Source organism: Nannospalax galili, unplaced genomic scaffold (genome assembly GCF_000622305.1).
Source record: "Nannospalax galili isolate Female #2095 unplaced genomic scaffold, S.galili_v1.0 scaffold324, whole genome shotgun sequence".
NCBI lineage: Eukaryota > Metazoa > Chordata > Mammalia > Rodentia > Spalacidae > Nannospalax > Nannospalax galili.
This window is the reverse complement of record NW_008353027.1, coordinates 4,298,552-4,325,983: the sequence shown is the minus strand read 5'-3', so window position 1 is coordinate 4,325,983 and position 27,432 is coordinate 4,298,552. Positions and strand designations below refer to the sequence as shown.

Here is a 27,432-nt window from a genome sequence, read left to right as displayed (position 1 = left end):
TTCTCCCTCAAAAAAACTGTGTTTTATATTTTTTTTTTTTTGTGTGTGTGTGTGTGTGTGTGTGTGTGTATCAGAGAGAGAGAAAGAGCTCAATAATAGGTGACAAGAAAGAGAGAGGTGGCACACACTGAGGCATGTGTGTGGGGACCAGGATACAACTCTATAGAATCAATTCTTCCCTTTCATCTTTACCTGGATTCTAAGGATTGAGTTTAGGTCATCAGGCTTGTGCAGTGACCACCTTTTACCTGCTGAGCCATCTTGCTGGCCCCCCAACTTGACTTTTAATAATTTATACAGCATCTGCCAGTCAAGGAAACATTTACTCTTAGCTTGAAAATCAAAGAACTTGGCCTTTCAAAAGATAAGGAAAACTAGTTCTCTCTTACTTGCTAGGAAAAAAAGAGCTCAATAAATTTGCTGAGCACTGTGTCTGAAGCACTCTCCTAGGGATTTTGAGTCCTTAAGCAAAAAAAAAAAAAAATCTAGATATATAAATGACTGATGCTTTACACATGGCTTTACCTACCAAGAAAAGTACACTATAGTATACTATGAAACTGTATAATTATTGACCCATACAGAAAATCAGGCATTCTCTGGCAGTTCACTTAAGGTAAGAGAGAAGAAAGAAAGAAAAAAAACTGTTCAAACTTAATTGTTCTAAGTCAGGCAAAGAGAGACAAATACTGCATGATCTTAGTTACATGCGAAGTCTAGCAAAGCTGAACTCAGTGATAGATAAGTGATAACTGCAGTCAGTGGTGTATGTGGTGGGTGAAGTGGGTAAAGGGCCTTACTAGTCAATAGATACAAAGTTTTGTTAAATAGGAATAAGTTTTGATCTACAACACAGGAAGATGACTATAGTGATAATAATGTGCATTTCAAAATAGCTAAAAGAACATGTGAAGTTGAGTTATAATCATGAAGTGACACATATCTGAAGTGATATGTGTATCAAAATATCACACCTTGTACCCTGTAATCCTAGCACATGAAGCTGAGGCAGGAGGATCATGACTTTAAGGCTACTCTGGGCTACACAGGAAGACCACATTTCTTAATGGAAAAAAAAACGAGATAGAAGAAAACATTCCATTTTTGGGGGTCAACAAGTACGTAACTCACTCACATGCCACCAATAACCTGAACAGAGCGTATCTGAGTGTTGAATCCCAGGGATCGGAGATTAACTGTTTCGGCATTCAATTCAATCTTTTTTCCTTTGAAATTTTCTCTTTCAAAAAGAATAATTGTTGGTTCAGAAAATTCCTGTTTGGGAACAAGTATGTTTTATTATCATCTGTTAATAATGTAAAGCTTATGTGGACAATTCAAAGCTTATGCGAAAGTCATCTAGTTACAAAGACAAAGCACAAGTTTGGCCAGGTTTTGCCAATTCATAAACTCTCACCAAGTTTGAGTGTTTTCCAGCTCCAAAGGTACAGGGAGGAAGGATGGAAGGGCAGGAAGTTTTGCTATTGCATCTAAAGGCAGGTTAAAGTAAATCATATTAAAGCAGAGTAGCAGAATATCCGAGGCCTAGAGAAACAGAGGTACGCATGGAACATCAACAAGTTTGATGGAATTTACTCTCAGCTTAGGAGAGTTTCCCAGTGGAGTAAGGAGGGCTGGAAAGCCGCGGACATAAACAGTGCTGTGGCAGCCTAGTGTCTAGTGATGCGGGAGCACTGCCCGATCTAGGAAACTTCCCTTGCATGTACTTTCTCATGTCTTGGTTTTGTTTTGTTTGGGTGTTTTGGATTTTTTTTAGCCCACTTTAATTGCCAATAAGGCAAGAATTCTGTATACTCATGTTCCAAAGCCTCCTGTAGGAATCGCTGTCAGGAAGGGGAGCAAAGTAGAAGCCACAACCACTTTACACAGGACAACAGCACGTAAGTCCACTGATTTTAAGACAAAGGAAACGTTGGAGTTTGTGCTTGTTTTCCAATTACAGGCCCTATGACCCTAGGCTCTGATGACGATATTCCTAAAATCATGAGTGACACATCAAAAAGCAGGGGAGGATTACAGGGATTTCCCCACCTGCTTCAAGTTTTGTGGCAAGGGTGAGGCACTTTACTGCTTCATTTATGTGAATATGCCCGGACATGTAGGAGAGAGTCTGTCTGCTATCAGTAAACAACAGATTAATGTGTGCAGGCAGGCTGCATGGTGTGGGGATTAGATTAAACACATACAAGGAAACCACTTTGTATGTTTACTGTACTTTGCTGAGATGGCATGCCAAAAAATGTCCTAACTAATTAAATTTACTGTCAGAAACATTTAACAAATTTGAAGTATGAAGTTATAATTGAAACTCCAGCTAGGGGCTGGAGAGATGGCTCAGGAGTTAAGAGCACTGGTTACTCTTGCAGAGGACCCAGATTCAGTTCCCAGCACCCACATAGCTACTAACAACTGTCCTTAACTCCAATTCCAGGGGATCCAACGCCCTCTCTGACCTCTGCAGGCACTGCACGACACATGCACACTTGTATACATGCAAGCAAAATACACACATAAAATAAAAATAAATAATGGCTCAGTGGTTAAGAGCAGTGGCTGCTCTTGCAGAGGACTTGGGTTCCATTCCCAGCACCCACATGGTGGTTAACAACCATCTATAATTCCAGTTCCAGAGGAATCCAATGCCGTCTTCTGACCTCTGCAGGTATTGCATGACACAGGTGCACTTACCATACAAGCAATACATTCATAAATAAATAAATAAATAAATATTTAAAAAGAAAAGAAAATGTACGGGGCTAAGGACATAGCTCAGTTATACAGAGCTTGTCTAACATGCAGGAGGCCCCAGGTTTGATCACTAGCACCCCACACACATATATACTCTCCCCTTCCACAATGTATCATCTCATTCTGGATAAATCTGTATTTACTCATAATCAAAACCTAAAGGGGCATCATCTTTATGACCGAATGATGTGAATAGATATGCCAAGAAGGGATTGCACTGAGAAACTTCGTATGCGCACTTGCAGATAGCTTAGAATTCTAGGCAAGTGAACTATCAAAAGTCTTATTTCATCACCTGGGTTTTTTCTTGTTGTTGGTGGTGGTGTTTTGTTTTGAGATGGGGTCACATGTAGTCCAGGTTGGCCTCAGACTCACTATGTAGCTAAGGATGACCTGAACTTGTGATCCTCTTCCTTCCACCTCCCGAGGGCTGGGATTCCAAGTGTGCACCACCATGTTCGGTGTATGCAGTGCTGGGGACTCAAACCCAGGGCTTCGCACATGCTAGGCAAGCAGTCTACCAGCTGATGCCATTATTTGTTACTTGTACATTAGTGAGTCTTGCCACATTATTTTGTTTCAGTGCTACTGTTTTCATGTCTCAATAGCATCTTATTATTTTTTAAAATACTCTATTTTTATTTTATGTGTATGAGTGTATTGCCTGCATGTGTGAAAGTGCACCTGTGTCGTGCAATGCCTGCAGAGGTTAGGAGAGAGTGTCAGATCTCCTGGAACTGGAATTATGACAGTTGCTAGCTGCCATGTGGGTACTAGGAATCGAACCCGGGTCCTCTGCAAGAACAGCTAGTGCTGTTATTCACGGAACCATCTTTCCAGCTCCATTATCTTATTATTTAAATATGTAAGCAAGCAGAGGTAATATGAAGACAGCACACATGTTCTTCCTCCCCTTAAGACCCAAATCACCAGCTTTGCATGTTTAAAGCATGTTATGAAATCAGCTATCAAAAACTAATACAAATTTCCACAATTATAGACACACCTAGACTGAAATATGTGAACATGATTTTGTGGTTTTGTGTACTTGAATATTGCTTTGACTAGATCAGAATGAAAGACTTGGTCCGAAGTGGGCACTGCAGCCTGGATTAGGACATAGTTGATGACCTGGGAGACGTCAGCAGATGGAAAAATCTCGAAAAGAGCAGAGTGATGACAGACCCAATCATACATTTCCGCTAATCAGCAACAACAAAAGAACAGGAATCTGCATAAAGAGTTGGCCGAAGAGCAGAAACAGATGAAACCCCAAATGACAAGTGCATGCGAGACTAATCGACTAACAGTGAAATACAAATCAAGCTGTTCCATCAAGCTGACAAAATCAGAAAGATGGAGAATGCGGTGTCGGAGAAGGGAACTCTCAAGCTCCGCGGGAGTCTGAGAGGACTTTGGCAGCACAGAGTGAAATCTGGCCCCCTTCCACCCTAGATAGACCCAAGAGATGTCCTTCCACACAGTCCACGGGATTCAGGAAGTAGTGTGGAACACTGGGACTGTTATGGTCACTAAACTAGTTGTACACCCAGCAAAATGGACTGCTCTTCAAAGAGGTTAATGTAAAGCATGAGGTGTGTCTGTAAGAGTGAAGACTGCTGTAGGACAATGTTCATACAAAATGAAAAGTTCTAAGTCCGGGTCTTTTGAAAACAGACATTTGAGAACCCTCGAGCTGTATCCTCCATACCCAAGAACATGTGTCTGTGAAGGGGAGGGGAGCAGAAACACAAGTCAGATCGTAGGTGGAAGAAAACAAGATGGGAGAAGGTCCTTGAGCTACCCCATAACTATTCTGGGTGTGAGTAAGTAATTCCCTAGTGAGAAATTTCAGAAACAGCAACAAAGGCTCTTGTGTCACAGACATATAAAGAACTGGTCACAGGCCAGAAAGCTCTGGTCTACTACTGCACCTTTAACCCTGGCATAAGTTCGAGCTGCTGATTTTCCCTGTGAGCCAGGCACTTCTATACCCCTATATTCATAGGGATATACTCACAACATCTATAAAACGAAGAGACTTCAAAGATGCTCCAGGCGGACATCCCATTGCTGAGAGACAGGGATAGTGGCCCTCTTCCAGCACATACTGGTTGCCAGAGAAATTTTCTCCATCATAAGCAACCCAACTACAGTAGGAAAAAACAACACACATGGTATACCATTTGAGTATTGCTGTTCAAGAACTCTGATTTTTAGAGGCAGTTTGCTATAACATAAATACAAAGCTTACAGTTAACAGTGCTTTTTAAAAACTTCATAAACATTTGGATGAATTTGCTGAATTTCATCTTGTGACAAATCAGTATTCATAAATTGGTTAGCTTTGTAGTTGGAAATGACCCATGTTTTTACCTCCCAGCCCCCCCCTTACTCCTCTCGTGAATGTCATCATGCTCCCAGCCACTGTAGCACCAGGCCTTGGATACTCTTCCCTTGTCAAAGGATCCCTCCTCAACCTTCATACCTCTTCAGTCTCTGGGATCTACTGTTTTTGCCCCCTGGGGCCTGAGCTCAGGGTCTCTCACACATGCTAGCTAGGCAAGTGTTCTACCACTGACCTATATCCCAGCCCTCATTTTTTCTACTTTTTGAACAGGGTTGTATTAAGTTTCCTGGATAGGCTTAAGCTTACTCTGCATCCCAGACAGGCCTTGAACCCCGTCACGCATGCCTTTAATCCCAGCTCTTGGGAGGCAGACGCAGGTGGATCTCTGTGAGTTCAAGGACAGCCTGGACTACATAGCGAGTTCCAGGCCAACTGGGGCTACAGGGAGACCCTGTCTCAAAAAGACAAAAAATAAAAATAAAATAATAAAATAAAGGCTTGAGTCACCAGGTCCAGCTACATTATACTGATAACTCTGAAAATGCTTCATACCCTTTTTTCCTCACTTCCAATACCTGTGAAGTGGACCAGTCACTACAGTGACTTAAGCAAGTCTCTTAGCCTTTCCAGGCCTCAGTACTATTGATAAAAGGGTGTTTTGCTGTGCTTCCCTAAAAGATGTTTGTGCTTTTCTTTTTAATCCAACAAATGTTCACTGAAGACTAATTGTGTGTTAGGTATTTTTCTTTTGCTAAAAACAAAGTCCTTGCTCTCTTGAAGTTTTAAACTTTAGTAAGCTGAGACAGGCAGTAAATAAGCAATAAAATATATACATGTCTGGCAGTAGCAGGGTAGAAGAGCACGGGCTGGGTGGAGGCATGTGTCAAGCCTCACCCTTGGTCTGTATCTGAACACAAAGTCAGTGCTCTTTCACTGTGCAGTGCTGAACCATACGATAATGTTCACACTAATGAACAGTACGATTAAAGACGCTCTAGCTACTATCATTAGACTTCATTCTCATCGCCTCTTATAGATTGCCCCGTGGCCTTCCTCAGTTTCTCTGACCTTTCCACTCTCCCATTCCTAATGAAGCTTGTATGAAATTGCTGCTTTCAGCATGGCACACTGAGCTCAGTGCTACTCCCAACCCCTGATCTGTTTCCTATGGCATCTGTCAAATTTGTACGTCTGCTTTCTGGGGTAGGGAGGGGACTTCTTTACAGCCAGATCCTCCCCTCCCCTAGTGCAGGCTGGCTTCACTTTTGCCAGCACAAGTCCTCCCAGCCAGGGAGGGCGTTGCTCCCTGCTCAGCGTGCACACCACTGCCTCTCCAGCCATGCACTTTTCTGTACCTGCCTGTCAAGCAGAGTGCCGATCCTACTCTTGTCTGCCTATAAAAAAATTTAAAAAAAATTTTTTTAAATCTGCCTTTGGAAATACCTAGGATATTATCCAGATCCTGCCACTTTTACAGATGATGGAGTGGGCTAAGAACATAGGATCTGGTCTGAATCCCCCTGCACACTGAGGTGATCCTCAGCTTCTCCAGCCCATATTGGTATACTCTCCCTCTGACATCTAGGCCCAGATGCTGCAAAGTAAGCTTCCCAACTGCTGTGGGAGTTTCACAATACCTAACAGGAGTCAGGAAAGACTTGCCAAGGTATGAATTCTCCTCTACCCCAGTGATCTGGCTCTGCCACTCACTGTTTGCTTACCTGCCTCCCAAAACTCTGCAAGACTTAGTGGAAAATGAATCATCAATTTGATTTATTGTCTCTTCAAAACTTTGACTTTGACCTTGGAATTGTGGTTCCGAAAACAAGTGAATCTTTGACGAAAGAAACAGAAATACATGAAATCATTTTCCTGAACACGTTAACTCAGCGTCTGAAATGATGACCCAAACCTGACCTGCCAACTCTCATTGCAGTAAATTGGTATGGATTTTATAAATCCTTTAATTTTCTACTTGAACATAATTATCAATTAGAAACAGGTTTGTTGTACCATTCATGACTATTTAATTCAGAGACATCAAAGGACAGTCTAACAACAGAGGCAACTTTCTAGAGAACACCCTGTCGTTACAAGCTATGAGGCATTTTAAAGCTTTATTGTGGCCCAAAGTAATTGTTCATTGGTTCTACAATTAACAATAGTCTATATTTTGGAAACAAGCAGTATAGTTTCCCTCCCTCTCAATGGAGGATACTTGCTGACTTTTTAGAATCATGTATATGCCAATAAAGGAGGCTACAGTGGTGTTCACGCCTCTGTAATTATGATATTCTGAACACTTGCATTAAAATCCTAAATACCAAACGCAGCAATGAAACTGATTTGAGAGTCAGGAATCAAGAGACTTGAATGAGACCATATAAAATGCTTGCTAAGACAGACACAGCAAATGTGAAAGTTCAGTTTATTGTTTTTCAAGACAACTATATGCTATTGTTTGAAATATTTATCTTAGAATATTCACAAAAATAATTCAGTGTAATGAAATTAAATTCACCTTTATGTAATAAAAGTATTACATGGGAAATATTTAGACCTGGACCTGTGCTACCAGTTAAGCAATAAAGTTAACATATACCTTATCTTTAAAATGTTTTCAGGCATAAAAATGAGTAAAATTAACAAAAGGTCCTAAACATCTGATATTTACACACAAGTTCATCTTTCTGATGGAAACCCTCTAATTATAAAAAATAGACTATTTGAAAGTTACCTGATTTTGTCTCCTTGGACCAGTGAATGAATCCTAAATATTTTTTTTAAAAGAAGAGAAAAAGAAATGAATGAAGGAGGTATATTAATTTTTTCTACACTAGCAATCACTGCTAAAAATAATCCCAGAGTATTTTCTGTGGCAATCAATATTACACAAACCAGAAGCGCATGACAGAACACCAGAATTGAGATAAATATTCTCATGTAAGAAATTAATTCCTTACCAAACATATGGGTTGAACAGAAGAGATCTTACAATTTTTGCCTCCCCAGTCCTCAAAACTGGTATAGAAGCCTTTATCCAGAATATACTGCTCTCCTGTGAAGTCGGGGTTTTCATAGGCTACCCACCTGAAGGAATAAAGCACTGGTTAAAGTTCTTATTTTACATATGAAACCTCCTCACATGCCCAGGTAAACAAAAAACAGTAACTTCACCTATTTTACTAATCAATAATTATTTTTTTCTGGTGCTCCACTAATATTTAGGAGCAGATTGGTTTTGTCAACATGACAAACCCAAATAGTATACAAAAGAGGACCTCTGTGTAAATTTTTTGGGTATTCTTAATTATCGAATTCTTAGTCCTCAAGAAAGCACCAATGAGGATAATTTTGTGGGTTTTTTTTTCTTTCTTTCTATTTCACTCCAAGGAAATACATTAGCTTTTTAAAAAGAATCTATCTGGACCTGGTAGTGCATGACTTTAATACCAGCACTCGGGAGGCAGAGGCAGGCAGAACTCTGTGAGATGAGATCAAGGCTAGCTCAGTCTATACAACAAGTTCCAGGCCAGCTAGGGCTGGTACAGAGAGACCCTGTCTCAAAAAACAAAGCAAAATAAAACAAAAAGAATCTATCTCTTTTTTTTTTTTATAAGCAGGAACTCTTTCTGTTATCAACATTAAAAGATTTCTGCAAACAGATGTAATAAAAAGCTACGTCTTGATTACATAACAAGCCGCACTGACTAAAAGTTAAAAGCTTAAAAAAATACAGCTAAGGAAAATTTATTTCAAACAGTATTTCCAACATACTGTGTTATATGACACAACTATATAATAAGCTAGACTAATATAGCTCCCAGGAATACTAAAAACAAATCTCTTATGTTTTCATGTTATCTCTTCAGGGATTTCAGTGAAGAAAAATCAGTAAAATCATCATATGGATGCTATTTCCATGCAAAGGTGATGTCTTTGAAGGGAAAAAGCTTTCCAATTCTATACCATTCAACAGATTCTCAGTGTCTGCTCCTCAGCTAATCTCCTGTTCTAATGATCCTCTCATAGCTTAAAGGACACACACACACACACACACACACACACACACACACACAAAATTTCCAGAACTTTCCAAATTGCTTTCATATCCACTAAATCTCTAAGGAGGTACTGGCATTCTCAATCAGTTAATGGCCAGAACATAACTAACAACTTGTGACCCGCTCACCATGTACTCAAAAAATTTCCCTTGTGTTTACTGTCCTGGTCAAACATATCTGAATCTGTACTGTAGGAAACCAGGATGACATGCCCTAGGGTGAGATGAGCCTAAAACTTTTTAAGTCCAAGCTAGAGTTCTCTGCTAAAGGGAGGGGCACTGAAAACAGCAGCTCTGATGTCCCTGTCTTGCAGAACACTGCAGGGCTAGCAAAAGAAAAGCAGCCAGGTCAAAAGTTTAGGCTCCCTGCTCTGTGGGAAAGCATCTTGGTCAACAGTCCTTAGCTCATCTCCCTGTCCTGAACAAATAACTCAGCTATCATTAGCTAAGAGATTAGGCCAGGTTAAAGGTTTACTCCTGAGCTGAAAAAAGCTAAAAGTTTACCATACTTTTAGCCCTAAGAAAGAAAACATTGTGGCCAATAAACTACTGGATAGGCACTAGTAACCTTGAGTAAAAGTTTAAGCATCCTGCTGATGCCAACTAAAAGGCTCTATGTTCTGTTTCTCTGTACGCTAAATCTTTGTATGTGACTGCCAAACCCCATGTGACTGCCAGTTCCTTGTAATATATAAAAACCCTCTGAATTTTGTAATAAATGGCTTGTGTGAAGGAAATCACAGGTCCCAGAGTCGTTACTGTCACTGATCCAGCCTCTCTGAGCAAAGCAAACTAGAGTCCTGATACTATACCATAACTGAAACAGATTCAGATTTCACTACTGAAAGGGCTGAATGAAACAACACATCTAAGATTATTCTCAAGAAATGAACAGCCATCTAGAAGAAAAAGAACACCGCAGAAGCAAGTATTCAAGAGCTTAACAGCTAACATCTGCACACTCATCTCTGGCCATCTGAATGGAGAGACTGAGTCACAACTGCAGAAAATATGTGCCTCCCCACCCTATCTCAGAGTTGAACCTTTTTCACTGTGAAGTGAGGAGTTAGGAGACATGGTTCCTGCTGTGATCCTGATATTAACCTTCAGGAATGCTAAAGAGGTCCCTTAACTTCTGTGAAAGTGTCTTTTCATTTGTAAGTGAAGAGCTGGCTGAGGTCCTAGTGCTGACTTGGTGAGGGCACAGGGCACCAGGATGCCTCTGCACACAGCCCTCAGGTAAGTCTGATGTTAGGAAGCAACTAAAGCAGGGAGCCTTGGAGTGTCACTTTGGCTTAAGGCCTTTTTGTTTAACATCAAAGAGGGAAAATCATCAGTGAAGAGAGAAAGATTGAATACCACAGAGGGGATGAGCCTGAGGCTCAATGACGGTCTGGCAATTCCTTTTTGTTGTTGTTATTAAACTAATAAGTGTGGGTACTTCATTTTCCAATGAAATTAAAATGAACAACTTATAAGTAAACACCTAACACTGGGTAAGTCTGCCTCATTCACTGAAATGGAAGCAAGAAACAGTGTATTTAAGATGTTATTTGTTCAAGAGTAGTATTCTTCCATGGGGCATCGCTAACTGAATTGGGAGTACTGGGGGAGAGGGGAAGAAATCCCAACAGCCTGATCTGAGAGTCTCTGCTGGATCTACAGGGTAGGATCCACTTATATGCACAGGCTTGCGCAAATGAATCCTGTGCATGTGAATCAATACCACTGTTTTTGAAGAAAGGCCGTGGGGAGGAAGAGAAATAACGAACTGAGAATCCCAGCCTGGTAGAACAACAGCTCGGCATTCAGGGGCAGAAGGCAAACCTGCCCTTCTGTGGAAGACTGACGGGAAAAACTTAAAACAACAACCCTTATTTTTATCTAAACTTTAGAAATCTTTCACCTTGCTCCTAGTTAAAAAAAAAAAAAGCCAGTCTCTAGCATTTGAACAAGAGTATAACACAGAGCTAGAAGCTGAAAAGCAGGATATAAAGGGATCACCTTTGTATTCCATTAAGTTCCAAAAAGCTTCAGCTGGTCTCATGAGCATCCTTCCTAATATGTCTGACAGCTAATGATTACTTTTCTACACAGGAGATTTATTACCCTGTGACAGTGAGCCTCCAGGGAGATGCTTTTACAGAACAAGAATTTCAAATGCTTTGTTCTAACTAAACATACTGGCATGCACCTGTAACCCCCAACGCTTGAGAGGCCTTTGAGTGAAGCTAACCTGGGCCATGTAGTGAGATTCTAACTCAAAAACACCAAAACAATGCAAAATGAAAGGTTTTTTCTAATTTTGAGATCCGTGCTAAGAAGCAAAGAACCAAATTAATCTGCTTATTTACAAATAAAAATCAAGCCATTAAAACAAAACATTTCCTTTGAAACTATTAAAAAAATGAACAGGGTAGTCATCCTCCTTCCCTTTGGCATACCTTAAACTTCACGTGCTGCAATGCTTCAGAGTACTCCTGCACCAAGGCTTGCTGAGCTCAGACAAAGAGCTCTTCCCTCTCAACTGTCTATTCCCAGAGTGTTTAAATCTCGACCTCTTGTCGCAGTAATCATGTTTTATATAAATACTGTAAATTCTCTGAGGGTATAATAAATACTTTGCACAGAACAGACCTCAATAAATATTTGTTAAATGACAAACCGAATGAAAATGAGGACGCAGCTGGCCTTGAGGAATACGGAAGCCCATTTGCATCGAAAGGTGCATGTGCGTGTGTGTGTCTGTGTGTGTGTGTGTGTGCATGTGTGTGTGTGTGTGTGAGAGAGAGAGAAAGAGAGAGAGAGAGAGAAAGAGAGAGAGAGAGAGATTCAACTTCCCCTAATACCAAACCTCAACTGCTATAACCAGAAAAACAAAGAAACAACAACAACAAAAAAACCAGGATAGGAAATATAACTTGGAAAGGCTGAAAATAGAAACACACAGATTAGGAAAAAAAAAAAAAAAAAAAAAGCAGGGGCTGGATAAGAAGGAAAGAAAGGCTGGATAAGCAGGGCAAAATGATGCTCTATGCTTAACAGCATGACCTACATAAACATCTACCCAGCATCCTTCAGCTTCCTTTGCTAGAGTAGTGACTAGTCTGTGACTAATGAGCAAATGCATTTGGTGAGTGTCAAAATGTACAGCTGTTTCTCTGGACTGAGCTGCTCATTGTATTTTTTTCCTAAATAATTAGCTGCAGGGCAATCTGAAATATTGTGGTGCCACACACCATTTTCAGTGACTTCTGCCATGTGTTCAGATGACTCCTGCCTTTGGTAGACATCTACTACAAATGTTAGGGCTCCAGAACAAGACCCAATTGAAGATTTTCTGCTTAAAATAGAATCCAAAAGTCACTGATACCATTCTGCCAAGATGGAACCACAAACAACAGGACATAATGACTAACAATAATAGTATATTATAGATAAAAGTCAAATATTCTGGGTTCCTAGGGGAGGTCACATGAAATGCAGCAGACTTTAGTCTAGACTGATTTAATAGGCTAGTATCAACCACTTTGAATAGAACCAATATCAGTTTTTTTTCTTATGTCTTTTTAAGAACATTCTCACAAGAAATCAGAAAAGATGTCACCTGGATCACAAAAATGATTAAATGATTCCCTGTAATGAGTGATTCCCAAAATGGACATCTGACATTTATCCACTCTTTCTGATGTTCCTGTTCCTCATATCTATTGTGGGATGGACCCTATATCTCCAGGGATTAACCCTAAGGATGAGCACATCACAAAGGCACAGCCACCTCTCTAGTTCTGGCATGTACTTATGATCCATACTAGGGAATCAAAGGCAAACCTGGAACCTGTGCATGTTAGAGAACAAAAGTCAGATGTGGCCATGGGCCACAGTGACGAGGGCTGAAGAGGGCCCACCTAGAGTAAAGCCAAGACAGAATAAGCCAGGTCAGACAGAGACCAAGTCGGGATGTCTGTTTGATCCCTAACATTCAGTCATGCCTGAGCAACATCTTTTTTTGTCGATCACTTTTTGTTGTGGTGTTTTAAGACAGGATCTCATTATATAGCCCAGGCTGGTCTTGAACTCTGTTCTCCTCCTTCCACCTCCTTAGTGCTGAGTTTAAAACCCTGTGCCACCATGCCTGGCCTGAAAAAAATCTTCTCCAGGACTTTTCAGTTCCATTTTTATCACTTAGTCCTAGTCACTTGGCTCAGTCACTTACATGTAGAATCATCTCTTTCATTAGTCATTTTTCAATAAAACCTTTCTTTGCCATTAATAAAGTAGTAGGCTAGGCAAGGTGGTGCATGCCTCAAACTCCAGCACTTGAGAAGTTGAGGTAGGAGGAGTCCAAGTTCAAGGTCACCTGGGATACACAGCAGGTTGGGAGCCAGCCTGAGCTGCATAGGCAGACTCTATCACAAAAACAATAAAACACTCAATTGCTAACTCCAGGTAAATTAAAAAATTATTTTTAGAACCAGGCATGGTGATGCACACCTCTTTAATCCTAGCACTCAGGAGGCAGAAGCAGGAGGATCTCTGTAAGATTGAGGCCAGCCTGGTCTACATAGCAAATTCCAGGCTAGCAGGGCTGCAAAGGAGATCCTGTCTCAAGAAAAAAAAATAAAATAAAATAAATAAAAAACAACAAAAAAACATTACTTTATGCCAGAATACTAGTGAAAGAACACAAGAGCAGGCAGAGAGCTGTAGGAAAACCTAATGGGACTTTGTCCCAATCTCAGGTTCTAATGTTAGATTGCTCTTTTTATTTAATTCCTGTCACAAGAAACACACAATCTACCCAGGCAGAAAAAGGACAACAGATCTGTGTGTTTCTATCATGGCACCCAAAAGCCTGCTTCATGATAAAAAAAGTTATATGAGAAATATTTTTAAATCAACTATGAAAATGCATGGCCATAAATATTAAGTGACTGAATTGATGTTTATCTGCACGATATTTACTGACTACCTATTTTGTGTCACAGACTATCAGTTTAACAGAAACCAAGGTGAAACCCGTATTTAAAACCCTGACTGCTGGGGCTGGAGAGGTGGGTCAGTGGCTAAGAGCACTGGCTGCTCTTGCAGAGGACCTGGGTTTGCTTCCCAGCACCCACAAGGCAGCTAACAATTGTTAGTAATTCTAGTTCCAGGGAATCCGATACCCTCTTCTGGACTCCATGGGCATCGCACAGTCGTTGTACACTTACACACATACAAGCAGAACACTCATACACATAAAATAAGTTAAAAAAAAAAAACAAAAAAACCAGTTAAGTCCCAACAGCATTATTTCACTTACACTCCACTCAGTACATTAATAGACTGGGTCTTCACTCCATATCCAGTTTCCTTTAAATTAGCAACAATTCCTAGTACATCAATACTGGAACCTTTGGATCCAAAGTTTTTTTCACTGTACATGATCATGTGAGCATTTGAAAAATCCTATTAAGAAAAAAAAAAAATCAAATTTCAAAGAGTAGCCATTACCCAAAAAAGGTCAAGCATTAGCCATTAGCTTTTCTTTAACTTACACCTAATATAGGTCGTAAAGACTGAAGTTCTCCATCGTAACCTCCCCAGTCTTTCCAGTCCTTGTATTCTCCTTCTTCTAGCAAATACTGATGACCAGTAAAGTTAGGCTTCTCATAAGCAACCCAACTGCAAGAGAAAGAGCCAGAGTAGTGATTCTTAGACATCTAAAATGCTTCCTACATACAAGTTTCATTGACAAAGTATAAAGTTAGACAGGATTGTGTGTGTGTGTGTGTGTGTGTGTGTGTGTGTGTGTTTAGGTCTTTTTGAGACAGGGTCTGTTGGGGGACCTGGCCATTAAAGGTCATAGTCCACTATGTCTGGACGACTCTCTGAGCTTCCTCAAAATGGAGGACTCCCTTTCTTAGCAGGGGCTTCCCACTCTCTGCCTGACCTTATTTGGAAAGTGTTTCCAAGCACAGATGCCTGATCTTATTTGGAACATGACCTTTGACATAGTTCCCTGCAAATGCTGCCCCTGGTTTTCCTGTATGATAATTAGGCATTGCACTAGAGCCAGTCAATCCCACCTCCCCATCTACATGACAGGGTCCTCCTGCCACATGTAAATAAAGCAGACTATGAACACCTATCAGGTGAAGCTTTGGCCGCCGTCCTCACTCTGTATCTTCCCTCCAACCCCCCTCAATAAACGAGCTGTCTCACTGAAGCTGACTCCCAGAAGTTCTTTCTGTTGTATTCACGGCCATCCTAACCCTGTTTGTCGCTTCTGCTCCCTTTATTCTTGTGGATCGGTGACCAACGACCCATGAGAGAAGAGAGACCCACAAGGGTCTCCCTGTAGCCCCAGCTGACCTGGAACTCACTATGTAGACCAGGATGGCCTTGAACTCACAGAGATCCACCTGCCTCTGCCTCCCCAGTGCTGGGCTACAGGCATGCGCCGCCACGCCTGGCTGGATTGTGTGTTTTACAACTGAAATTTTCTAACTTCTATGAGAATATATAAATTTATGTTATTATTAGAATTATTTAGTATTTAGAAGAATTTGCTCAATGGAAGAAGCCAGAGCAGTCTGTGTCCCAATTCCCTGTCAGCAAATTGGGTAACCTCTTCAGAGGATGGTGTGATAAGAATAGGAGGTAGGAATTGGCTAGACAGTTAGGGTAAAAAGACCCCCCAAAAATATAGCAAGTTTCTTGGCTAAAAGGCAAAATGTCCATGGGCCTCTGTTCCAAAGGCCAAAAATGACAAAAGTATTTGGGAGCTCTTATCTAATCCCTAAAAGATTTTAGGGTTACCTCTTTAGAGAAGAAATGTTAGAGTAGCAAAAATCCCCATTAAAAAAAAAAAAAAAAAAAAAAAAGAACACAAGTTGTCAGAAAAAAGTGATGGGGAAATATGAGGTGTTGGAGGGGAGAGCGTGGGCGTGGATTTGATCAAAACACCTTAAATGCATGTATGAAATTCTCAATAAAGTTTTTTAAGTTAAAAAAAGTAAAAGAAGAATTTGCCCAAGAAAACAACCTAAGAAACATGTTAAAGTTCTCTAAAGGAGTATGTGGGTACACACGTGTGTATGTAGTAAGAATTAAAATTAGCCTCAGCAAGGAAAACTGAACAGACTTTCTTAAAATAGTAATTAAAATATTATGATTTTTGCCTATTTACATTATGGCTTCAGGGTATACTTCTATAAAAAATGGCAAGATCTATGAAATTTTTAAAAATCATAAAAATTAGAAAGAAAATTCATTAGTTTTGGAACGTAATTCTAATAAATTTAATCAGTCTGGAGAGACTAACTTTAGCAGTCCTGCACTGGACCACCCCACAGCAGTCCCTCCAGCTCCTTCTCAAGCCGTCCAGACTGAGGAGAACTTGTACACAGCTGTGGAAACCCAGACCCGGCTGCCGACCCTTTGTTCTCACCTGGCATGTGTGAAGACCTGGGGGGCCCAACCTTCCACTACTCCCTACTCTCCAAATAAACATCACCATACTATAGAATCAAGAACACTGTCTGGGGGAGTTTTATTATTTTACCAAGGAAGAGAGATCCTTACCAGTCACCCCTCTACTTACACGCCTCTCAGAACTTTCATGGACCCCACCGACGTAAATGGCAAATGACCATTTCCAGACGCTTCTTCTGTCTCACCCTCTTCCATGATAAAACTGCACATTTCTGCTTCTAGCTCCACACATTTTCCTTCAAAGAAAGGCTTTTCATAAATAACTACCTGCAACAGAAATGAGATATATCAGTACTTTGTGAGAAGATAAATAGCTAAACATTGGATCTGTCATTTAATAGCAGTAACAGGCTAGGAGTATGGCTCAGTGGTATAGCACTTGTCTAGCACCGAAAGACACAGTAACAAAAAAACAAAAACAAGCCAGACATAGTGGAGCATGCCTGTAATCCAAGCACTCAAGAGGATGATAAAGGAGGAATCCCAAGACAAAGCCAGCCTGGGCTACATAACAAAACCCTGTCTCAAAACAACAAAAACAGGGCCAGCAAGATGGCTCAGCAGGTAAAGGTGTTTGCTGCTAAGACTGATAACCTGAATTCAGTCCCTGGGACCCACATGATGGAAGGAAAGAACCAATTCCTGCCAACTTGTCCTCTGACCATAAGCACCAGAGTGCGCGCGCATGCATGCGCGCGCGCGCACAAGGAAAGAACCAATTCCTGCCAACTTGTCCTCTGACCATAAGCACCAGAGTGTGCGCGCATGCATGCGCACACACACACACACACACACACACGAAAATAAGTAACAATAATAGCAGTAACTTGTCTAATACAAATTAAAATTTTCTAATCATATGAAGCATCTAATAATATAAACAAAAATCAAAAATCATTAGGCTTCCCTTCTTCCTGCCCCTGGTAAGGATCAGTCCAAAGCCAAGATTTAAAAAGATAATTTTGTTTTTATCTTTTTAAGACTGGGTCTCTCTGCAACCCCTGCTGGCCTGGAACTCACTATGTAGACCAGGCTGGACTCAATCTCACAGAGATCTGCCTACTGAGATTAAAGGCATGTGCTGCCATGCCCAGCTAAAAGATACAATTTTAAATAACTGGCTTTTTTTCCATGTTGAAAACTGAAATTTAGATTCTTGCTTAGGCAAAAATCCAGAGGATTCCAAAGTTGATTTTAAAATAAAAACAACTACATCATCAAAGTGCATGTACAGATGCCGAAAACCAAGAGCAGAAAGAACATTTGGGAGGGCTGCAGAGATGGCTCGGTGGTGAAGAACACTTGCTGTTCTTCCAGAGTACCCAGGTAGGTTCAATACCCAGCACCCATATGGCAGCTAACAACCATCTGTAACCCCAGGTCCAGGGTATTTGACACCCTCTTCTTGCCTCTATGGGCACTGCATGCATGTGGTACACTTACACACATGCAGGCAAAACAGTCATACACATAAAAAATTTTTTAAAAAGAGCATTTTGGAGTAGAAAGAACTAGTCCTGAGAAAGTGTCTTCCTGGTTGGTGGTAAGAAGCAACAGGCCCTACAGTTGCCACATATGACAAAGTTAATACAATGAAGCTCGTGAGCCTTGGCTATAATTGGTGCTGTCTGCATATTCCAGCCTTAAGCGTGCATGACACATGAAGCTGGGATAGCTTCTTCCAGCTGTAGTTAAGTGGGAGGGAGGTTTGCATGGATGTCATATTAGCATCATCTTCATGGAGATAGAATGGAAAGATTCTCTCTCTCTCTCTCTCTCTCTCTCTCTCTCTCTCTCACACACACACACACACACACACACACACACACACACACACTTTCGCTTTTTACCTTTGGATCTGTAGGGAATTCAACTTTACGGCCACCCTGAAAGAGAAACAGCATAGTAAAAAAACGGTCTTCACTGACGCCTCACGGTTTCATTTATCCATGGTAGCTGAACCTCACAGAGGGACTGACTACATTCTGCTTTGCTTTAACTTACATTCGATGGTGTTGAAATGATCAAATAGAAATAAAGATGTGAGGGAGACCAGCTACAGCAGACTCACACAGTCACCCTCTGCTAAATACGCATGTGAAATGTGTGCTTCCATTTTGTTTTTGTTTTGCTTTTGAAGTGTTGCATAATCAAATCCAGGGCCTTGTATATACTAGGCAAGCACTCTACTACTGAGCTACATGCCAGCATCTTGGTTTGGTTTGTGGGGTTTTTGACTGTTTGGGTTTTTTTTTTTTTTTTTTTTTTTTGTCTTTTTGAGACAGGTTCTCCCTGTAGCTACAGCTGGCCTGGATTCACTATCGAGACCAGGCTGGCCTCAAACTCAGAGATCCACCTGCCTCTGCCTCCTGAGAGCTGGGATTAAAGGCATGTGCCACCATCCCCGGCTTGTTTTTTTTTTTAAACTCAGAAAATTTCTCATACAATTTTAATTTGTGTTCCAGGAGTCAGTGCTGGTTTTTGCTGTTTTGTTTTCTTGTTCTTTTGAGACAGGGTCCCACTCACTATGCAGCCGAGGCTAGCCTCAAACTTGGAATTCTCCTACACTAAACTCCTAAAACTTGTATTTCTCACTTCTACAAAATAACCCTAAGATTTGACACCTTTGGACCGGACTGCTCACAGGTGGCAAACTTCACCTTCTGTACTTGCTAATCCTGCACAGGCTGGTCCTGGCACAGGCTGGGCTGGCTTCTCCACCACTCCCTTTGCTTTCCCCTCCCAGCAGCCTCACCCTTTGTATTTCTGGCCTGGCCCCTGGAGGCATCTGATTTTGCAAACCATAGCCTACAAAAGTGTTGGAGTTCACACAGCATGAAAGATTAATGCAAACTATTAGATAACACTTAAAAATCTCAAAGGGTGAGTGAGGGGTTTGCTATATTTTATAAAAGCTTTTTAAAAGTAAATAATTCTAAAACCACAGAAAAAGGCATTACATAAATATATTAAATAGGTTGAGTTAAAAGTCAGTAGTGGGGAAGTCAGAGGATTCTTCAGCAAAGTATCTGTAAGAGCTTAAAAAAACTATAGCCAAGGCTGGAGAGATGGCTCAGCAGTTAAGAGCACGGACTGCTCTTGCAGAGAACCTGGGTTTGATTCCCAGCACTTACATGAAGGCTAACAACTGTCAATAACTCCAGTTCCAGGGGATCCAAAGCCTTCTTCTGACCTCCATGGTCATTGCACAACATGGGTACACTTATATACGTGTAGGCAATATGCTTATATGCATTAAAAAATAATAAAAAAACAAAGCTGGGTGTGGTCGTACACACCTTTAATCCTAGCACTTGGGAGGCAGAGGCAGGCATGTCTCTGTGTGTTCAAGGCCTTCTGAGTCTACATAATAAATTCCAGGCCAGACAGGACTATGTAGAGAGACTCTGTCTCAATGAAACAAAAATATCTGCAGCCTAAGGTGTTCAAATGGACCAAATGAACTGCCGTCATGAGGAAATAAGGCTGATTTTATCAGTAAAACAGAACTTATACAACCAAGTAAGAATCTTCTCCAAAAATAATCTTTTTCAGACACAGTAAACTTCAGTTTAAAGTGCTTTCACAAACTGCTTTCTAAACCTGAAGCAACTTTTATTATTATTATTAATTTTATGTGTATTCATGTATTGCCTGCATGTAGGTAAGTGCACCTGTGTTGTGCAGAAGAGGCTCTGTTGGATCCCCTGGAACTGGAATTACGGAGGGTGAAGCAACTCTTTTATACATTCAGAAAAATTAATAAAACTGTTGCTCTTTGAAAGTAGATTTAATTTTAGAAGAAAACAAAACCCTCCAATCATTTGCATTAGGGTCTTCAGATACACAGATAACCAAATCAAAGCTTTGGCAGAAGGGGTAAAATGGAGATTAAAAATAACTTTCTAATTTGTCTGTCGGGCTCTACAGACAACTGTGGAGTTCCACTAACCACTGGTAGCAGGGGCTTCACTCTCTCAAGCGTTCAGTGAGTACCCACCTCTGTGTGGCACACACCATATCCTGCTGTGGCAACCTAGTTCCTCACAAAGCCTTCATTCCAGCAGAACAGAGGCAAAATATGGGGTAAGAGAGGAAGCAGCACAAGGCTCTAAGGCAAATTCTTGGGAGGACAAGTACTTGGCACTCAGCCCCAGCTAGTCTTAAGCTGCTGCCCAGCCCAGTCTCCTGGTCCTCAGGATGCCCCTCCCCTTCCAGCTCTGTGCCCTGGCTCCCATGCATTCTTTGCTAGCTCCAGCTATGATAGTCCTGCTCCTGTTTGAGACTCAACATCATTTATCATAAAGCTTTCCTAATGATCTTCTCTGCCACTCCTCCCATCGGTTGAATTTTATTTATCATTTTTCCTGTTTTTTAACACTTCTTTTCTTTCTTCATTTCCAAACCCAACACTGGGCTTCAGCTTTGCGAACCCATCTGCAGCCCTGCAAGGCCGAAGTGCCTTCAAGGCAAAGGGCATAGTATTGCCTACTTTTCTTGGCTGTAGCATTTAGTAAGTTATAGCTTCTATTATTTCTATCCAGCAGCAGGCAGGACACCTACATTTTTATGATAGGTTTTATATATACATATATACAATATATATGTCATAAACAATAAAAGGCAGTTTTAGTGCTTCAAAGTCACACCCTGTAGATTACTGATGTCAAGTTAATAGAGATTCGCTGCTCAGAATGCTGAGTTCCATCTCATTTTTACCATTTTCAGAGGCCGCATGGATCCGATGTATGCTTCTTCTGTATCCCAGAAAGATAAGTCCGGGTATTCACCAGGTTCCAGAATAAAAGGGACACCCTGAAATCCAGGTTCTTCATAAATCAGCCATCTAAATAGCCACCAAGGAAGGAAAGAAACAGAAACTCGTCATTTATCTGTTCTCCCTCCTCTCTGATACACAGGACCCCACCACAAGAGGGGAAAAGAACAGAGGCAGGTCTGGCCACACAGTGTATGGCAGCATGCAGGTGTTCAGGAGAAGTGAGGGGAGGGAGCCCCGGAGCCCCCCGCCTCACGACCGGCTGTGCTGTGCTCCTCTTGGTCTGACTTTTTTCCTGCATGTATGTAAGGGCACCTGTGCATGCAATGCTAGAGGAGGCCAGAACAAGGCATCGGATTCCCTGGGCCTAGAGTTATGGAAGGTTGTTAGCCACCATATGGATACAGGGAACCAAACCCAAGTCCTCTGCAAGAACAGCCAATACTCTTAACTGCTAAGCCATCTCTCCAGCCTTCACCACTTATTTTAAGCCATATTATTAACTGCTTCTGAGTGTAAACATCTCCGTCACTTTCACATAAGAAAAGTAGTTTCCTTTTTTGCACTGTATTTAATTAAAAGAGGCCAAGCTGGGCAATCTCAAACCTTGTCTTAAGGTGATATTTCATTTGTAAACAAAGACCAGTGTTCCACCTAATCATTTTTCATGGTATCAAAAATTAATAACAGCTGACACCTCCCAAAAGCTTATAAGGAATGCAGTTCAGAATTTTGGCTAATCCTCACAATAGGACTACCAGGAAGAAATGCTCTTGTCCCCATTTTACAGGTGAAGTTAAGTCACTTGTGCCAAGGCCATGGACTCAGCTCTAAGTACCTAAGGTGGGGCTGCTGCAAGCTGACCTTTGATCCCAGCTCCCAACCAGTTTTCCATGGCACTTTTTTCTCACCGCAGAGAGTGCACCAAACATAATTTGCTCTTCTCACAGTCACTCAGGATGCTCACTGTCAGCATTATTCAACGCACACCATGTACACTGCTGTCCTCAGGTCCAAAGGGCTGCCCATCTAGAGGCTGCAGCACTTTCTGCATTCTTGGTTCTAATCTTCATGGTACTGAAATGCTACAACTTCTATCAGGCTTGTCGGCTGTCACTACTGCTTGGGTCCGGGAATGGCAGCCCCACCCTCTACTGTGCTAAAGCCAGGGAACCATAAAATAATGCCTGCTGGAACTGACTGCAGTCTTGTGACTTCCTCCCTTCTTGGGAGGGCGCTGGGAAGGTGATGCTGCTGCAGAAGAAGCTTACACATTAGATATGACTGTCCCCTCAGAAATATGCAAGCTCCTCCCTCCTGCCCTCTCTTCATCCCCTCCCCTTCCCATCCTTCTTTCCCTGACCCCCAGGCCCACATCCACAGTCTTCTTGGTGATGATTTGGTTAGTCTGGCTGAGCCACCAAGCTGTGGTACTCTACTTCATTATGTTCCCAGGCACTGTGCCAAAAAGGGGGTAACTCTAAATGAAACTCTTCACAGCCAAACAGGGTCTGAGGATCCTGTTGGTTTTCTCTTATTCCCAGTTTTGGCCCAGCACCCATTTTAGTGATAGTTTATGTTAAAGACACCCCTGGAACAGCATTAGACTAATTCCCCAGGGACTTACCACCAGACACCTACTGACATTGGTCAATGTATACACAAAAGGCTGGGCCGCCCTGTAGTTACTGGTGGGGATCAAAGCTAATCTACAGAGTTCAAAGGCAAGATCACAGTTACTTCAGGAGAGGGGTCTGGGTAGGTAGGGTTGTAGTGAAAGAGCCAGGAGGAGGCCTGAATGAAAGGGCTTCTGAGATGCTGGAAGGTTCTATTTTTCACTTACAAAAATACATTCAATTATGCACTTAAGATTCTTTGTGTACTTTTCTATACAAATGTTACACTTTAAAAGAAATTAACTGAGGGGTAAAAAGAAGTTGTCTTTCAAATACCCCTATAATCCTCCTAGATCACAAGAAGATAGAGACTATGAGGGAACACTTTAACTGCCTATGTTTAAACCATGACAGTTAGGGAGGCAGCACACACTGTGGAGCACAGCACTGGCTCCAGCAAGCTATGCATGGGTTTTACACCCTGGCTAAGGATGGTAGTTCTGTAGTAAGTTCTGGGTTTTTTATTGGTTTTTTGGTTCAGGTTTTTGTTTGTTTGCTTGCTTGTTTTTTGAGCAGGGTCTCACTATGTAGCCCTGGCCTGGAACTCACAGATATCTACCTGCCTGTGCCTCCAGAGTTCTTGGATTAAAGGCATGCACCACCATACCTGTCAATTCTGTTCTGTTTTAGCCTAAGGAGTCCAAGGTCTCAGGGTCTGACTCCTTCACAAATGAATAGGCTTGATTTTTCATAAACAGGATAGGAGGCTGAGGACCAGGTGATTTGGAAATTTTGAAATGCTTGTGGCAGTACCCTTCCCATGACACTTCCTTTCTTTAGTCCAAGTTGTAATGGATTTGTTTATCTGATGCTAAAATTTCACTTTCTTTGAAGCATATGGGTTAGTTATACAATATAGAAGGCAGGCCAGGGAAATTTGCTAAGAAACTGAACAGTTTATACTAATACTTTTGCAAGACTGTCCTGAGAGTCCTCCTTAAGTGAGTCAGTGCTAGGGATCATGTTGGTAACTCAAAAAAAGACATTCACATGTGCTAGGTGCTGTTGGGAATCTGAAAGTTCATACACAAAGCATAATGATGTTCCTAAATTCTGTGCTAGCAGGATACATTCATTCATGAAGCTACGAGGAGGGGGGGATTATCTTCAGGCAATGCTATTTCTGTTCCTAAAGATACTGACTGTATCCCTTTTCCTTTATATCCAGGTAATGAGCTTTTGCTCATTAAAAACTAGGCTTTGTAGTCACATTAAATAAAGAATGAGTTTATTTTTTTAACAAACATGAATGTGCATGCATGTATTCATAAGAAACATGAACACTGCTAAACGATGACCATTCACATGTATGTTAAAATATCTGCATTATTATTCTTTTAGTAATACCCTTTGAGTCACGTAAGAAAAACTGGTCATATCTACCTGTTCTTAGAACAAGTAACTTATAAGTACCTCCTGGAAGGCAAAACTAAGCTTAGTATGCCCAGCTGAGTCCTAAGAGATACAGCTGAACATGAGTGTTGGCTATTTACGGAAATCAACTGAAAGATTAAATATGAGGTCATTCAAAACTGTTGATTAACTTTTGCAAGGAGAGATATGGAAGGCAGAAAACCAAGCAAACTTTTATCATTGGTAGGCAGGTAGTTAGGCATCATGTAGTGTTACAGCATAAATACATGGCACTACCTCACATGAAGGACCCTTGCCAAAATCACTCACCTAAATCTAATCATACCTTTAGACTTAATTTTTAGTATGTAGAAAACTCAGGGAATAGAGGATAATGAGGAAATCACTCAGGAAAATTCTTCCGTTTTCTTTTTTTGGTCTTTTTGAGACAGGGTCTCCCTGTAGCCCCAGCCAGCCTGGAACTCGCTATGTAGACCAGGCTGGCCTCAAACTCAGAGATCTGCCTGCCTCTGCTTCCCAAGTGCTGGGATTAAAGGCATGCACCACCACGCCCGGCTGCAAAATCCATTCTTTCAGACAGCTGCTGAAGTCTTAAGAAGTCTGGCATGACAATGCTGGAAGATGGCTCAGCACCCATGTAAAAAACAGCCTGGCATGGCTGTATGCACCCAAAACCCCAGTACTGGAGGGAGGAAGACGAGTTTCACCGACCAGTCAGTCTAGATGATAACAACACACACAGACTAGGTCTGAGAATGGATTAAGAAACAAAACCCATCTTTTTGTTGTCTGCAAGAAACTCATCTCACTTTCAAGGACAGACAATATCTTAAAGGATAGAAAAAAATATACCAAGCAAATGGTACTAAGAAAAAAGCAGGCGTTGCAATTCTAGTATATGAGAAAATAAACTTTAAACTAAAACTAATCAGAAGAGATAAAGAGGGCCACTTCATTCTGATCAAAGGAACAATAAATCAAGAAGATATTACAATCATGAACATATATTCACCAAACTCCAGTGTCCCCAACTTCATAAAAACAATAAATACCACAGAACTTTAAGACCCAGATTAATCCCAGCTCATTAATAGTAGGGGACATCAATACCCCACTGTCTCCATTAGATAGGTCAACAGGGCAAAGAGTTAACAGAGAGACATCTGAATTAACACCTTATATGTATCAAATGGACCTAACAGATATCTACCAAGCACCAAAGAATATATTTTCTATTCAGCACCCCATGGAACCTTCTCCAAAACCGACCATACACTGGGACACAAAACAAACCTCAACAAATACAAAAAGATTGAAATAATTCCATGCATTCTATCAGACCACAATGCAATAAAGCTTACAATCAACACAGGAAGAAGCCATAATCACCACATGAACACATGGAGATTAAACAACACACTCCCGAATGATGAATGGGTCAAAAGAGAAATTAAGAAAGAAATAAAAGTATTCCAGGAACTAAATGAAAAGGACAATACAACACAACAAAACCTCTGGGACACGCTGAAAGAAAAAATGAAACACAAACCCAGCAGAAGAGAAGAAATAACAAAAATCAGAGCAGAAATTAATGAACTAGAAACAAAGAAAACAATAGAGTCAATGAATCTAAGAGCTGGTTCTTTGTAAAGCTAAACAATATTGACCCTTAGCCCAGTTAACCAAAAGAAAGAAACAGCACCTCCAAATCAACAAAATCAGAGATGAAAGGGGAAACATCACAAGAGACACCAGAAAGATAAAGAACATTATTAGGGATTACTTTAAAAAAAATATGCCAGGCTGGGGGTGGTGGCACACACCTTTAATCCCAGCACTAGGGAGGCAGAGGCAGGCGGATCTCTGTGAGTTCAAGGCCAGTCTGGTCTACATAGTGACTTCCAGGACAGCTGGGGCTACAGGGAGACCCTGTCTCAAAAAGACCAAAAAAAAAGCTACTAAATTTGAAAACCTAAAAGAAATGGACAGATGTATAAAGGCATGGGAACCACCAAAACGAAACCAAGAAGAGATTAACATCGTAAACAAAACCATAACACATCAGCAAATTGAAACAGCAATACAAATCCCCCTGACTAAAAAAAAGACCCAGGACCAGATGGATTTACAACAGAATTCTATATAGAAGATCTATATCTAATACTACTTAATTTATTCAAAAAGATGGAAATGGAGGGAGAACTTCCAAATTCCTTCTATAAAACCAGCATCATTTTAATACCAAAACCAGGTAAAGATACAACCAAAAAAGAAAACCAGAGATGGCTCAGCAGTCAAGAACACTAACTGCTCTTGCAGAGGACCCAGGTTTGATTCCCAGAACTCACATGGTGTCTACAAACCGTCCTAAACTCCAGTTGCAGGGGAATCCGAAGGCCTCTTCTGACCTCCACGGCAATGCACAACACAGGTGCACTCACATACATGCAGGTAAAACACTCATACACATAAAATTTTTTTAAAACTTAAAAAATACTGGAGGGAACATACCTCAACATAATTAAAGCCATATATAACAAACCCACAGCCAACATCATTCTAAATGGAGAAAAACTGGAAGCATGCCCATTGAAATCAGGAACCAGACAAGGATGTCCACTATGCCCACTTCTCTTTAACATAGTGCTTGAAACTCTTGCAAGAGCAAATAAGACAACAGAAGGAAATTAAAGGAGTAATAATTGGAAGAGAAGGGATCAAATTATCCGTTTTTGCAAATGATATGATATTATATCTAAGGAATGCCAAAAATTCCACCCGAAAACTCCTAGAAATTATTAATACATTCAGTAAAGTGGCAGGTTACAAAATTAACCTACAAAAGTCTATAGCCTTTCTACATACCAATAACAAGCACTCAGAGAAAGAGCACATGGAAACACTCCCGCTCACAATAGCTGCAAAAAAAAAATATATATATATA

General features: G+C 41.0%; 1 protein-coding gene across 1 annotated transcript in view; it reads right to left on the bottom strand.

The window, feature by feature from the left end:
* Positions 1–27,432, bottom strand: part of Crybg1 (crystallin beta-gamma domain containing 1) — a 215,123-nt gene that overhangs the window by 11,230 nt on the left and 176,461 nt on the right. Inside the window, exons 9-18 of the mRNA XM_008850301.3 lie at positions 21,381–21,507; positions 18,512–18,547; positions 16,771–16,928; positions 14,723–14,849; positions 14,488–14,633; positions 8,083–8,209; positions 7,857–7,889; positions 6,841–6,953; positions 4,790–4,919; positions 1,136–1,275 (exon numbers count right to left, since the gene is read on the bottom strand). Coding sequence (XP_008848523.2) covers positions 1,136–1,275; positions 4,790–4,919; positions 6,841–6,953; positions 7,857–7,889; positions 8,083–8,209; positions 14,488–14,633; positions 14,723–14,849; positions 16,771–16,928; positions 18,512–18,547; positions 21,381–21,507 — 1,137 coding nt within the window. The remainder of the gene's footprint in view (positions 1–1,135; positions 1,276–4,789; positions 4,920–6,840; positions 6,954–7,856; positions 7,890–8,082; positions 8,210–14,487; positions 14,634–14,722; positions 14,850–16,770; positions 16,929–18,511; positions 18,548–21,380; positions 21,508–27,432) is intronic.